Consider the following 12,885-nt stretch of genomic DNA (forward strand, 5'->3'; position numbering starts at 1 on the left):
GCAAACAAATCTAAAAACATCCAACATGCCCTCGCTGTGGGTCTCGCCCGCCCCCGCCCGGGCTCAGTAGCTGTACATCTGCTGCTGCTGCTCCGCCTGCACCTGGGGCGGCGCCGCCTGCTGCGGGGGCGCCTGCGGCTGCGGGGGCGGCAGGACGTCCGTCTGCGGCACCGCCCGCCACGCCAGCGGGTGCTGGTCGCTGAGCTGGCTCCCCAGGGGCGTGATGGAGTTGACCAGGGTGGTCAGATTGATGAAGTGCGCCACGGACTGCGGGTTGGAGGCTTCCGGCTGCGGGTGGACCTGCACGTCGTTCTGGCGGTTGTGCAGCATGGCGGACCCGCTGACGGTGTCAAAGGTCACGGTCAGGATGGAGTTGTCCAGCTGTAACTGGCGTTCGGGGGTGGTAAGGTGCCCCACGGCCACCGGCTGGAGATTGGTAAACTGAGTCCCGGCTGCAGTGGTGATGGGAGTCACTGTGATGTTGGTCAGGCCGACTGAGCTCGACGGGGCAGTCACATTAGGGTCACCCAGGGTCACCACCACCTGGAACAGTCACACGTGACAAAAGACAGTCATTGTTTCTGCAAAATGGAGAAGAAAGTAACCTCCCCACAGGCACTGTGTGTATCGTGCTGGGACAATCACACACCTCGCCCGAGGGAGGGAAGCGCAAAGTTCCTTGGTGAAAGAGGAAACCAAGTTAATTCTGTTCTGGAAAAATAATTCCAGTGACAAAGAGAAATGAGATACAGACAGAATCATGGCAGCAATGAGAAAGAACCGAGAAACAAATGGATTTCACTGGCTAGAAGAAAAATAGAGAAAAGTTAGCATGAAAATGGCAAAAAGGAGATTCTTCCTTTTCCATTCCCGTCTCTAAACTGCCTGGCTGTTGGCAAACGAAAATCCCAACTTGGAAGCTGAAAAGGGCGACAGAAGCATCTGCAGTACCGACAGCTAGTAAGAAAGAACGCAGCGCTCTTCCTCACGGAGAGCAACGGGAGGCCGAACGCAAGGATTCTGCAATGGGGATTACCATCTCCAAAAGCACGCGACAGCGCGCGGGATCAGACACGGACCGCGCCAACGCTGGGGCTTCAGAAGCAAAAGCGATGACGGTGGAGCACGGTGCAAGGCTCCACCCAGGGAGGCGGGACCGGCCGGCCACGCCCTTCCTTGCCTTCACCCTGCAACCCTCCCTGCAGGAACCCTCGGGCTCCCAGGTCCTGCTTCCCGGGCTGGTCAGCGCGTGCACAGAGCTGCACTTCTACAAAAAGGGCGCTGAGGCGGGCCATCTGTCACCTCCCAAAACTGGAAACAACCCACCTAACCACCCCCAACCAGGGGGAGACGTCTCTCTTCAACACGCTAGAGCGTCACGTAGCCGTTAACGGCAAGTGTGATTTGCACTCAGCACTCGGAAAGCTACGTGACACGAGTGAGAAATGGGACGTCTCCGCTGCTTCAGCCAGCGAGGTCCACGCTGCAGGCTGCAGGGATAGGAAAGGGACTGGAGTCACGGGAGCAGACTCGCGCTTAGGGAACGCTGTTCCCGTGAAGCGGCTGGCCTGAGCCGAGCGCAGAGAGTAGACCAACCTGCTGGATGCTCTGCACCGCGGAGCTGGTCTCGTCGCCCACGCTGCCCGCGAATTCCGTCTCTTTCTCCGAGTATTCGCTGAAGGTGGCGTCCTCGGGCACCGGCGCCCCCGCCCCCTCCTCCGGCTTCTGCTTCCTCTTGTGACTCCTCTTGGCAGCTTTCACGTGCTTCCCTTCCGCCAGGTCCTCCTGCTCCAGCGTCAGCTCGGGCTGCGGGAAGATCCGTTTCAGCGACCGACCAGGTCGACGGCTGCGTCCCGCCTGGTCAGGGCAGCCCCAGCACCGTCGCGGCACACTCGCGGGTCCGTGCGGAGGCTCCTGGGCCACCGAGCCGCCACGGGAACCGGTGACCACAGCTGTGTGCGTACTTGCATCTCTAAGGATCGAGGCAAGTGCCTTTGGTTTCAGTGTTTTAAGAATATCACACACACCTCATATTTTTCAAAGCCAAATTCTGTGCTAAAATGTAAATGTCTTTAAAAAAATTAATTTTTTTAAGCCACTGGATAAAGGGAAATGTTTTAGCCCTGGTGAGCTCAGGCCAAGGCTGAAATGCTGTCAGTCAGGGTTCTAGTCCCCAGGGCTGAAGCAACTTACTGTAGAAAACACTTTTGGATTAAAATGGGTTTGACCACAAAAACCGCATGACATCTCCTTTCGGGACAGCAAAGGAGGGCCCAGCGTTACATGGCCAACCCAGACAGGGCCTCCGCCCCACACACTGCTGTGCTAGTGTCCAGGCACCACTGGGCCACAGCCAGGCCTTCTGACGCAGGCGGACTCCTTGGCCAGCTTGCTCGGCTTCCCAGAAGCCTCGGGCAGTGGTGGCTGGCAACCCGCCCCACCCTGGCCACCTCCACACCTCGCGTGCTTCCTGTCATCCCACCTTGCAGCACACAGACCCAGCAGGAGCTGGGCAGGGCACGCTCGTGGTGGGACTTCCCTTCCGACCTCTGCCTGCGACCTGCGACCTGCCAGGGGCAGAAACGGCTCACGGTTTCTGGGGCTGCACCTGGACCTCCACATGCTCACGCAGCGTGACCCAACCCCTAAATCCACACGGTGCTCGAGAGCACCGTCTCCAAACACGGCAGTTTACATGCCATCTTGAACAACTGGGAGAACGACATGTTCTCTTTGTAATAAAATTTTTTTTACAAAGTATTGACTAAAAATTCCTTTAAAAAGTAAGTTCAGGCCGGGCGCGGTGGCTCACCCCCGTCTCTACTAAAAATAGAAAGAAATTAATCGGACAACTAAAATAATATACAGAAAAAATTAGCCGGGCATGGTGGCACATGCCTGTAGTCCCAGCTACTCGGGAGGCTGAGGCAGAAGGATCGCTTGAGCCCAGGAGTTTGAGGTTGCTGTGAGCTAGGCTGACACCACGGCACTCACTCTAGCCTGGGCAAAAAGAGTGAGACTCTGTCTCAAAAAAAAAAAAAAAAGTAAGTTCATCTAATAAATATGGTCAAACTTATTTTGCATAAAACAGTTATGCTCATTTTTTCTAGAAGCCATCTATTCTCCAAAGTGAGATATACCAGTATTCAAAAAACTGAAGTTATAGAAACTTTACACAAACTAGGACATATTCTTGAAGGTTCTGGGGGAAAAGATCAACCAAAAACCAGAGAATGAAAGTCGACCACGCAACACGAGGTGCAGACCTCAGGGATTGTCCAGCGGCCACCCCCGCAGCCTGGCCGAGCCCACCGGGTCCCACTCTGCAGGCACCTGCTCGTCTAGAAGCACCCGCACCTGTGCCGAGCCGCTCACCTGGACGATGCCGATGGAGGAGGCGTCGATGGTGGTGGTCTCTGGGAGGTGGTCCAGGTCATCGATCCTCACCGCCAGCACCTACGAGGACAGGGGCGGCGAGCGGGGAGTGCTGAGCCCGCCAGCGGCCGCTCACGGACACAGGCAGGAACCCAGACACCACACAGGCGGGTCACCGACTCCCCTTCGTGGGCACCCCCGTGCCTCCGACCCTGCTCTGCCCAGGACCGACCGCGAAACACCGTCTCCAGAGTCCTGTCCAGGCTCACCCTTCCTGACCCCTCACCCCTAATTCAAGGTCCTGCGGTAACCTCAGGTGGGCGGTGCCGTCTTGCACTGTCCTTGAACCATCTCATGTCCACCCCGAGGGTGGAGACTCTGTTTCCTCCCTTTTCTGCCCACAGCAATGTGCTTTCAGGTGAGACTGTGGTGGCTCTTCTGCTATTTCCAGGGAAGAGCAGAGGGAGGACACGGGGTAGTTAACCTGCCTCCAAGGAATCACCAAAAATAAGACACCTGTGCCTTAAACATCTTAACTTTTAGCTGAGTCCATACACAAGGACCTTCACTTGTCAATTTTGGGAGAGAGTGACGCCCTGCCCCCGCCTTCCCTCCAGCAGCTGCACGGACCAGTGTCCTCAGCACATGATGGTCACGCCGTGACCACGCCCCCGTGCACACACGGTCCTCCCACCGGCTCACCGAGTCCTGCCCAAGGTGAGCAGTGTCCACCGCCCACACCCTGCTCACACTAGCTGTACTGTCCCCGTGATCACTGAGTTGAATCACACGTGAGACAAGGGGCACAGCACTGGGACAGTGGAATGTGCTGGGGTGTGTGACATCAGGAGTTGGTACAGAAGGGAACTAGCTGTGGAGACGCTACGCAAGACTGGGGAAAACCACAAGTCCATCTGCAGGGGCTGCCCCCGCCCCCCACCATCAACATCATCAGGGTCCTAGTCACAGTCTGAAAGCTGATTTCACAAAAGAACCAACATAGATGCATTCATTGGCTTTACTCTTCTTAGGAGATAAGACCAAAAGTGAAAAGTTTTTTTTTTTTCCTTTGTTTTGTTTTGAGACAGAGTCTTGCTCTGTTGCCTGGACTTGAGAGCTGTGGTATCAGCCTAGCTCACAGCAACCTCAAACTCCTGGGCTCAAGCGATCCTCCTGCCTTAGCCTCTGGAGTAGCTTACACCATGCCTGGCTAATTTTTTTCTAGTTTTAGTTGTCCGGCTAATTTCTTTCTATTTTTGGTAGAGACGGGGTCTCACTCTTGCTCAGACTGGTCTCAAACTCCCAACCTCAAGCCACCCTCCTGCCTCGGCCTCCCTGAGTGCTAGGATTACAGGTGTGAGCCACCATGCCCGGCCGAAAAGTGTTTTTTGTTTTAATTTTTTTTAGTGTTAATATTCACTCAAGGTAGGGAGAAAGATCATAGCTTGAAGTCACAAAATAGTATCAATCCTAAATCTCTGAAAATAGTTTGTTTAATATGTCAGCCTGACGCCAAGGAACACCTCCCTCCTCGAGTCTGTGACAGCACCAGTGGCCACAGGCTGGAGGGGACTACTGACCCCACACTCCCGGACAGCTGGCCTCAGCTGCAGCACCCGCGTGACCAGAGCAAAGCCCACGGGGTCCCACCTGTCCCCTCAAGCCACTGCCGGGGCTGCCTCTTCCACATCACCTATTCCAGTTTGCAATGCCCCTGCCTCTTGGTCTACTTCTCTTTTTCCTTCCGTGCCCCACCCAGACTGCGAAGCCCGGGAGGGCGGCGATGAGCTGGCTGGCTCGTCACTGGCAGGCGTGTGACTGAGTCAATACAGAATGAAACAGTCATGGGTGAAATGAGCAAAAGGAACGACCCACGAGAACATGCTAGAAGGCTGGAGAAACAAAATGGTTCTAGAACAAAGCAGACAGACAAAAGGGCCGCCATTGCGCTCTCCCCCGTGTCGCTCAGGCTTCCCCCTCGCAGTGCACCTGACTCTGTCTGGCGTGGACTCGAGGGAGCAGGGAAGGGAGTGCACTGCCCGGTTTCGGGGGCAGAGCACTGGAAGGTGACCTTGCACGGTGCTCCACGAGGAAGTGGTTACCAGCCCTGGCAAAGGGGGCCGCCGGGCAAAAGCGTCTGTGGGAGATGACTTTGTTAGCAAGGACTGTCTCCACCCAGCAACGCACGTCAGACGCCCAGCCGGCAAACCGGGTCTGCACACTCCTTATTAACACATTTCACTCTGCAAACCCCACAGTCAGGCGGAGACTGCTCGCACTCCAGCCTTGCTCATGGGCCCACAGGCCTGCTGCCCGCCCTGGGAAGCCTCCCGGACCCTGGCACTTCAGGCCTGCTCCCCGGACTTTATTTTTCCAGGTGCAAACACTAGCTGGCCACTAAGTGGGAAGCGAATACGTAGAGCCTGCGTAGGGGGCTCCGAGCTTCCCGCCGAGCAGGGAGCAGGGCAGAGCACGCCGGCATGGTCCCTCGGCCAGACTGGAGAGCCGGTCAAGTCCCTGCACAGCTCCAGGACCCGAACCGTCTGCAGAGGAGAGTGACAGCAATTCACCACCTCTAAATTAAGGCATCACTGGACGGACACTTAAGGCAGAATGTGCTTGTATAATTGCAAAAGCAATTCGTGCTCATTACAGGGAGTCCTAGAAAATGGAGAAAAACGTGAAGGGACGAAATTACCCACAAGTTTGACACCAGGAGAAAACCACTGTGTGATGTTTCCCTTTCTTTACTTATCTCGTTTATATTACATAAGTATTACACACACACACGATGTGTATGACATGTATTTTATATACTTGCGTGACATATACACGTGGATTGTTTTTTCATTTATATAACGAGCATTTTACCATTTTATTTAGAATTCTCTGTGAGCGTGTGTGTACAGGCAGACACACTGCTACACTGTCATTAATCACATTCCTAAAGCAGGACACCGAGGGCTTGGAATAACTTACGAAACACTCAAGAAATACTGTCACGCTACCTTCAAGAAAAACATCAGAGTGAGAGTGCCCAATTCATGCCAGCACAGTCGTTTCGAATCTAAAAATCTCCTGCTAACTCAGCAGGCGAAGGACAGTGTCGTCTGCCGTTAACACTGGCATTTCTGGGATTCGCAGTGAGGCTGAATGCCTTTTTGAATGTTTTTAAACCATACGTATTTCTTCTTTCATGAACTGACTCTCCATGTACACACTTGGTTCTTTTTTTCTGAGACAGGGTCTCACTATATTGCCCAGGCTGGCCCTGAACTCCTGGGCTCAAGCAGCCCTCCCACCTCAGTGTCCCGAGCAGCTGGGACTACAGGCGCACACCACGGTGCCCAGCTACACGCTGGGTTCCTCTTGCATTTCTCATCGAGCGGTTATCAACTTTATTTATTCATTTATTTTTTGAGACAGAGTCTCACTCTGTTGCCTGGGCTAGAGTGCCATGGCATCAGCTCACAGCAGCCTCAAACTCCTGGGCTCAAGCGATCCTCCTGCCACAGCCTCCCAAGTAGCTGGGACTACAGGTGCACCACCATGCCCGGCTAATTTTTCTATATTTAGTAGAAATGGGGGGTCTCACTCTTGCTCAGGCTGGTCTTGAACTCCTAACCTCAAGCAATCCTCTGGCTTCGGCCTCCCAGAGTGCCAGGATTACAGGCATGAGCCACCCTGCCCGGCCGGTTATCACCTTTGGTATGAACAGTTTATATCTGGCAAAGATAGTAACAGCCTACACACGTTTTTCAGTCTGCCCTTTGCTTACTTTTTTGACCTACAGAGAAGTGCACATATCCCCAAATCTATTGATATTTTATACACAACTTCTTTTGCTGCTTTTCCGCTCAGAAAGTCTTCCCCTTGCAGTGCTCTAACTATTTCCCTGTATTCTCCTTGCTTTGTCGGTTTGCTTCTTTGAAAACACATCTGACTACTGAACATCCCTGGGCCTTCCTACAGAACAGGCTTTCAAGCGAGCCGGCCTCCTCTTGCTTCCCAACAACTTCTGCCTCCCGGCCCTCAACGCTGTTTTCTAGCTGGCCCAGCACCACAACGAGGACCCTGTTTTGCACTTTGGCTACTCTGGAGGGAAGAACAGGGGAGGGGCAGGTTGTGCATCCATCTCGCCCTGACCCCAGGGGGAATACGGTTTATAACCTTAGCAAGAAGCACACTGAGGCTCTTCTACCCCACCTTCTTCACCGCTCTGCACCTCCACGTGGCAGGCAGTGCGCGCAGAGGCACCCAAGACCCAGGCCCTGCCTCGAGGAACTCAGGGTCTGCAGAGGGAGACAGATCCCTGAGCCAGCGTGGTGGGGTGTCTGAGACCCGGAAGCGCGCACAGACCACGGGTGGGGTGTCCAGACCTGCGCTGCGGAGGGCAGGGAGAAGGCGCTGGGCCGCCGCACTCACCTCCGGGTGCTTGCGCCGCATGTGCCGGCTCATGGAGGCCCTGGTGGACACCTTGGTCCCGCACAGCTGGCAGCTCTGCGCCTCCACCTTGTCGTGCGTGAGCTGCACGTGCTTCTGCAGCATGTACTCGGTGACGTACTTCTTGTCGCACACGGAGCACGTCCACTGCTTGCCCACTTCTCACGCACGCGCAGGCGGGGAGGGAAAGACAAGTGAGTGCAGGCAGCGGGGCGGGTCAGGTCGAGATGCACACAGGCGAGCGGCCCTCATCCCCACGGAGCCCCGTCTGCACCCGCCGGTGTCTGACAATTCGGGAATGGACACTGAAGCCGCAGCGGGCTGACTTTCAGAGGGCCAATGGTCACTGCTAAGCCAAGACAGCACTGACCATTCTGGAAAAGTCCATGTAACAGAACAGGTGTGTCCACCCCTGCATGCGCTCCGACAGCCCCACCAGATGGTGGCCTGCAGCCGGAAGGTTCCCCAGATGGCGCCCACTCACCGGTGTGGATGAGCTTGTGCGTCTCCATGGTGTTCCTCTCGCTAAAGGTCTTTCCACACAACTCACACATGAAATCTTTAATCCCTGCAGAAAAAGGCACGCTTAATTCCACGTGTCTGATGAGCGTCTGAAGTTGAGTCACACCAGAGGATGTCTCACCCTGACGTGCGTGAGTAACTGCAGCGCCGGGAGAAGGTGAGTTGCCAGGGGACGGCAGACCGCGAACATCCATCCCCACACTCAGCGCAAGTGGGGCTTGAGAAACGTACCCTCGGCGGCAACATTTCATGTCAAAAAGTAATGAGATGTGGGAAGTTTTCTGAGGACACAGGTGGGGTGGGACTCACAGAGGAAAACAACCACTTTAATGCATTCATTTATCTACACCCCCCTCAGCGCAAAAAGATCCAGGCATCATACATGATACACACAAGGAGAGCTGGAGTAATAACTGAAATCAGGACCACGTGCAAGGAGAGCAGAGGCACACCAAGCACGAGAGACAATGGAATTGCTACAGTTGCACAAAATTAATATGGTTAAAAAGAACCTTTACTATAATGATTAAATCAGAGCTGATCTGACTCTCTATTGACTCAAAGGTAAGTGCTCAGTCAGTCCTGGCCTGGGACTGGCCCGGCAAGAGCCGGGAGCAGACACTGTAACACGGACACCAGAGGCCCCCGATCCTCCCCGCGGCCCCCATGCACAGGGCTCTGAAACGTCCCTTCCCAGGGCGGGACTGAAGCCCCAGAGCAGGGTGGGTCCGCGTCCGCCTTCGGCTGGGCGAGGGGATGGAGTCAGCCCCTGTTCCACTCCCCAGACTGATGGGAGGTGGCCTCTAAGGATGCCTTTAAACAAAGGTTTCCCCCCAAACAATGGAAACAAGGTGAGGGATTTTAAAAGGTGCCCTCACTCCTGCGAGAGTTCACTGAGCACCTCGTGTGCACAGGGCCCTGGGATGATGGGACAGAGGCCACCACAGCCCAGTGGGCTGGCAGGCGGGCGGTAGGCAGAGTGTGGGGTGTTCTGAGAACCCAGAGAGGGCACGTGGCTCAGTTCTGGGGAGCAGGAGAGTGTCCCAGAAAAGGCAAAGTGAGTAACGGATAGAGCTCCCCCAGGAAAGAGGAGGACGGTGCGGCTCCGGAAAAGTGCAGGCGCCCACACGCCAGGGGACCCACGGCAGAGCCACGTGGCAGCCTGGGCCGCCCTGGGGAGAGGGGGTCAGATGGTGGTAGGACTCGACATGTGGTTTAGGGGCCCTGGGGACCATGGCGTGGGCTCCCGCTGCAGAGCTCACACTGAGATGCCTCTCTGGCCCTGCGCTGAGCACCGTGTCCTGGGCACAGACGCCCGCAGGGAAGACGGCTGAGTGGATGGGGGACAGCTAAGAACTGACGGGTATCGCCAGACGCCCCGACAAAGCTGCGCAGCACGCTGAGCTCCTGTGTGCACGGGGCTGCGTGTGACAGGGCCCCTGGGAGCGAAGTTCTGACGCATGCAGCTGCTTACCCACTACTCTGGGGGGTCACCCAGAAAACCCAGCGAAAGGGCGGCGTCTCGAGGTGGCCCTTTCGCATGACGTGTCCACCGGGACGCCCGCCTGCTTCCCCGCCTGGCGCCTGCCACCGAGGCGGCTGCGGGACTCACCCGTGTGTCGCTTGTAGTGCTTGAGCATGTTGACCTTCTGCGCGAACTTGCGGTGGCACTCCTTGCACTCGTACTCCTTGATGCCCTTGTGCAGCTTCATGTGGTGGCGCAGCGCGTGCTTGGTCTTCATGCCTTGCGGGGAGCGGGGGCGGGGATCAGAGAGCGGCCACGCCCACCACGCAGACCCCACCCCTGCGCAGGTGTCAGGCAGTGCCGCCGGTGAGGGGCCGCCGTGGGGTGCGGGTCCCACGGCTCCCCCCACCGCCACCAGCAAGACCTGGGCGGGTACCATCCCTGGAGACTGGCTGTGACACCCAAAGTGCTCAGCTCTGCTGGCGTCTGGCCCTGCACCTGACGGCCACACGCAACGCCCAGGGCTGTCGGCCAACTTCAGGTGCTACCGCCGTGGCCCCACCGGACCATGTGGGGAGACCCACTAGTGTGACTAAGGTTTCCTTGGACCTTGGTGACGTAATTAAGATTAGGACACTACATGGTTTAAAGAGTGACTTTCAACCTACTTTTAGTTTAACTTAAAGAAGCTGATCTTAAGGAGTTTCCGCTCCTTAAACAAATAGGCACAACCTGGCTAACTCAGGCCAGGGGGGAAGGGAAGGCCCCGGAACAGGCTGGGGGGCAAGCCGGCTCGGTGCGCGAGCCGTGCAGGGCACACACGCACCGGGCAGACCCCGTCCGGTCCTGCCGGCTGCAAGTGGGCCCAGCCCAGGGGCAGCGGCCGGGCCAGGGACGACTTGCGCTGTGCTGCGCAGGGCAGCGGTGGAGTTGGCATGTCCAGACCACTGCCGTCGGCCTCTGCATTTGGAGGAGGAAAACGACTGCACTGAAACAGCTCTCTCTGAAGCTGCCGGCTGTTCCCTTCCGATGCCGCTCACTCACCAGGTTTCCCAGAAAACCCCCATTACAGCTGCCGGAGACAGGCGAACTTCACCCAGCTCCCGCCTGAACTGTGAAACCGGGGGCCGGGCAGCCTCGCCTGCCTTGAGAAAACCGCCCTGAGCCACAGGGAGCACGTGCCCCCGAGAGGACGCCGCGGTGCCCATGCAGACGCCACGGAGCGGGGCAAGTGCTAGCCCGTGTCAACCACAAAGAGACTGTACCTCAAAGAATCACTCTTAAACTTTTTGATTTAAAAAACTCATACGCACTCAGTGACAAAAACCACAGGTGACGAAAGGTTGGGTTAGGGGTTGGTGGTCCAGCAACCTGACCTTCAGGTCACACGATGGTGCCCAGCACACACTGGGCCGGTGCTGGCACCCCTCTGGCCACACCCCCGGGGCAGTGTCACACTGCACAGAACCTCCTCTCTCCAGCCTGCCGGTGCCACCGAGCGACAACATCCTCAAGTGCTTGTCTTTCTGTGTCTCCCACAAAGGACATCAGCCCTGGCCTTGCAAACCCCTCAAGCACATTGGTTTCAACAGCTAAATCCCACTCGTGGCATTCCAACAAATGCTGAGCTCCTACTGTGTGCACACCAGGCCCTGGGCAGTGAGCCAGACGGAGTCCCTGGCTTCACGAGGTCCCCATTCTAAGTGGGGGAGAGGAACAGACAAGCAAACGTGGGCTGGGCGTGGTGGCTCACATCTGAAATCCAAGCACTCTGGGAGGCCGAGGGAGGACTGCTCGAGGCCAGGGGTTCAAGACTAGCCTGGGTGACATAGCAAGACCCCGTCTCTACAAAAAATTTAAAAAATTAGCCAGGCGTGGTGGTGCACGCCTGTTATCCCAGCTACTCGGGAGGCTGAGGCGGAAGGATTGCTTGAGCCCAGGAGTTGGAGGTTACAGTGAGCTGTGATGACACCATTGCACTCTAGCCCAGATGACAAAGTAAGACCGTGTCTCAAAAACAAACAAAAACCAAGCAAACACAGCAGTGTCATCTGAGAAGGGATGGAGAAGCAGGATGGAGCAGAGGCTGGGGGGAGGGGGAGTGGGACGGGGAAGGGGAGGGTGCGGCTGAGGCCCCAGTTCATCAGATGGGGTGTCAGGGGATCCCTGCTGATGAGCCCTCTGAAAAGGTGACCTGGAACAAGTGTGAGAGGAGCCAAGAGGTACTTGGGGGAAGAGCATTCCTGGCATGGGGAACAGCAGGTGCGGAGGCCCTGAGGCACCACCACAGCAGGTGTAATTAATCCCTCGGTGTTTGAAGTCGTTCTGTCACAAACAAGCTGCAGGGGACACACACTGCCTATCTTCCCACTGCAAACAGACCTTCACGCCGCAAAGACACAGGATAAACTTCTAGCTCCGTCTAACTGTGGCAGACACTGCCCGGCTGCCCACCCCTGGAACCGGCACGAGAAGCGTCTCCAGGTGTGACTGGCACAGCCGGCATCGTGGCGCTGACCCTGGGCGGGACGGTTTCCTCGAGGTCAGAGTTAAGTGGGTGAACCTGACCCAAAGGAAGCGGCTCCTACCGACCCGCCCGACCCGGCACCCTGCTCCGTGTGCACCCGAGGCGCACGCCTGCTACGTCACAGAGCTAACACGCGGCCACGGGGAACCCGGACCCAGAGACAGAAAGAGACAACAACGCTCATCTCCACGTCCGACCGCCTGTCACAGCCAGTGTTTGTGACATTTTTTATTTATTTACTTTTTCAGACAGGGTGTCTCTCTGCCACATAGAATGGTGTGCAGCAGCACAATCATAGCTCACTGCAGCCTCAAACTCTTGAGCTCAAGACATCCTTCCGCCTCCGCCTTCTGAACAGCTGAGACTACAGGTGTGCGCCACCAAGCCTGGCTCGTTTTTCAAAACTATTTTTTGTAGAGATGGGGTCTCATTATGTTGCCCAGGCTGGTCTTGAACTCCTAGCCTTAAGTGATCCTCCTGCCTCAACCTCTGAGCTCCCAGAGCGTTGGTACTAGAGCCGTGTGCCACCACACCTGGCTAATTTTTCAAAAAA

At 56.4% G+C, this 12,885-nt stretch overlaps 1 protein-coding gene across 1 annotated transcript in view; it reads right to left on the reverse strand.

The window, feature by feature from the left end:
• Positions 1 to 63: 63 nt before the first annotated feature.
• Positions 64 to 12,885, reverse strand: part of LOC105806877 (PR domain zinc finger protein 15) — a 49,584-nt gene continuing 36,762 nt past the window's right edge. The window contains exons 18-23 of the mRNA XM_012640086.1: positions 9,953 to 10,084; positions 8,303 to 8,386; positions 7,801 to 7,976; positions 3,376 to 3,456; positions 1,597 to 1,806; positions 64 to 543 (exon numbers count right to left, since the gene is read on the reverse strand). Of these exons, the coding sequence (XP_012495540.1) occupies positions 64 to 543; positions 1,597 to 1,806; positions 3,376 to 3,456; positions 7,801 to 7,976; positions 8,303 to 8,386; positions 9,953 to 10,084 (1,163 nt within the window). The remainder of the gene's footprint in view (positions 544 to 1,596; positions 1,807 to 3,375; positions 3,457 to 7,800; positions 7,977 to 8,302; positions 8,387 to 9,952; positions 10,085 to 12,885) is intronic.

This window comes from Propithecus coquereli, unplaced genomic scaffold (genome assembly GCF_000956105.1).
Source record: "Propithecus coquereli isolate 6110/MARCELLA unplaced genomic scaffold, Pcoq_1.0 Scaffold148, whole genome shotgun sequence".
NCBI lineage: Eukaryota > Metazoa > Chordata > Mammalia > Primates > Indriidae > Propithecus > Propithecus coquereli.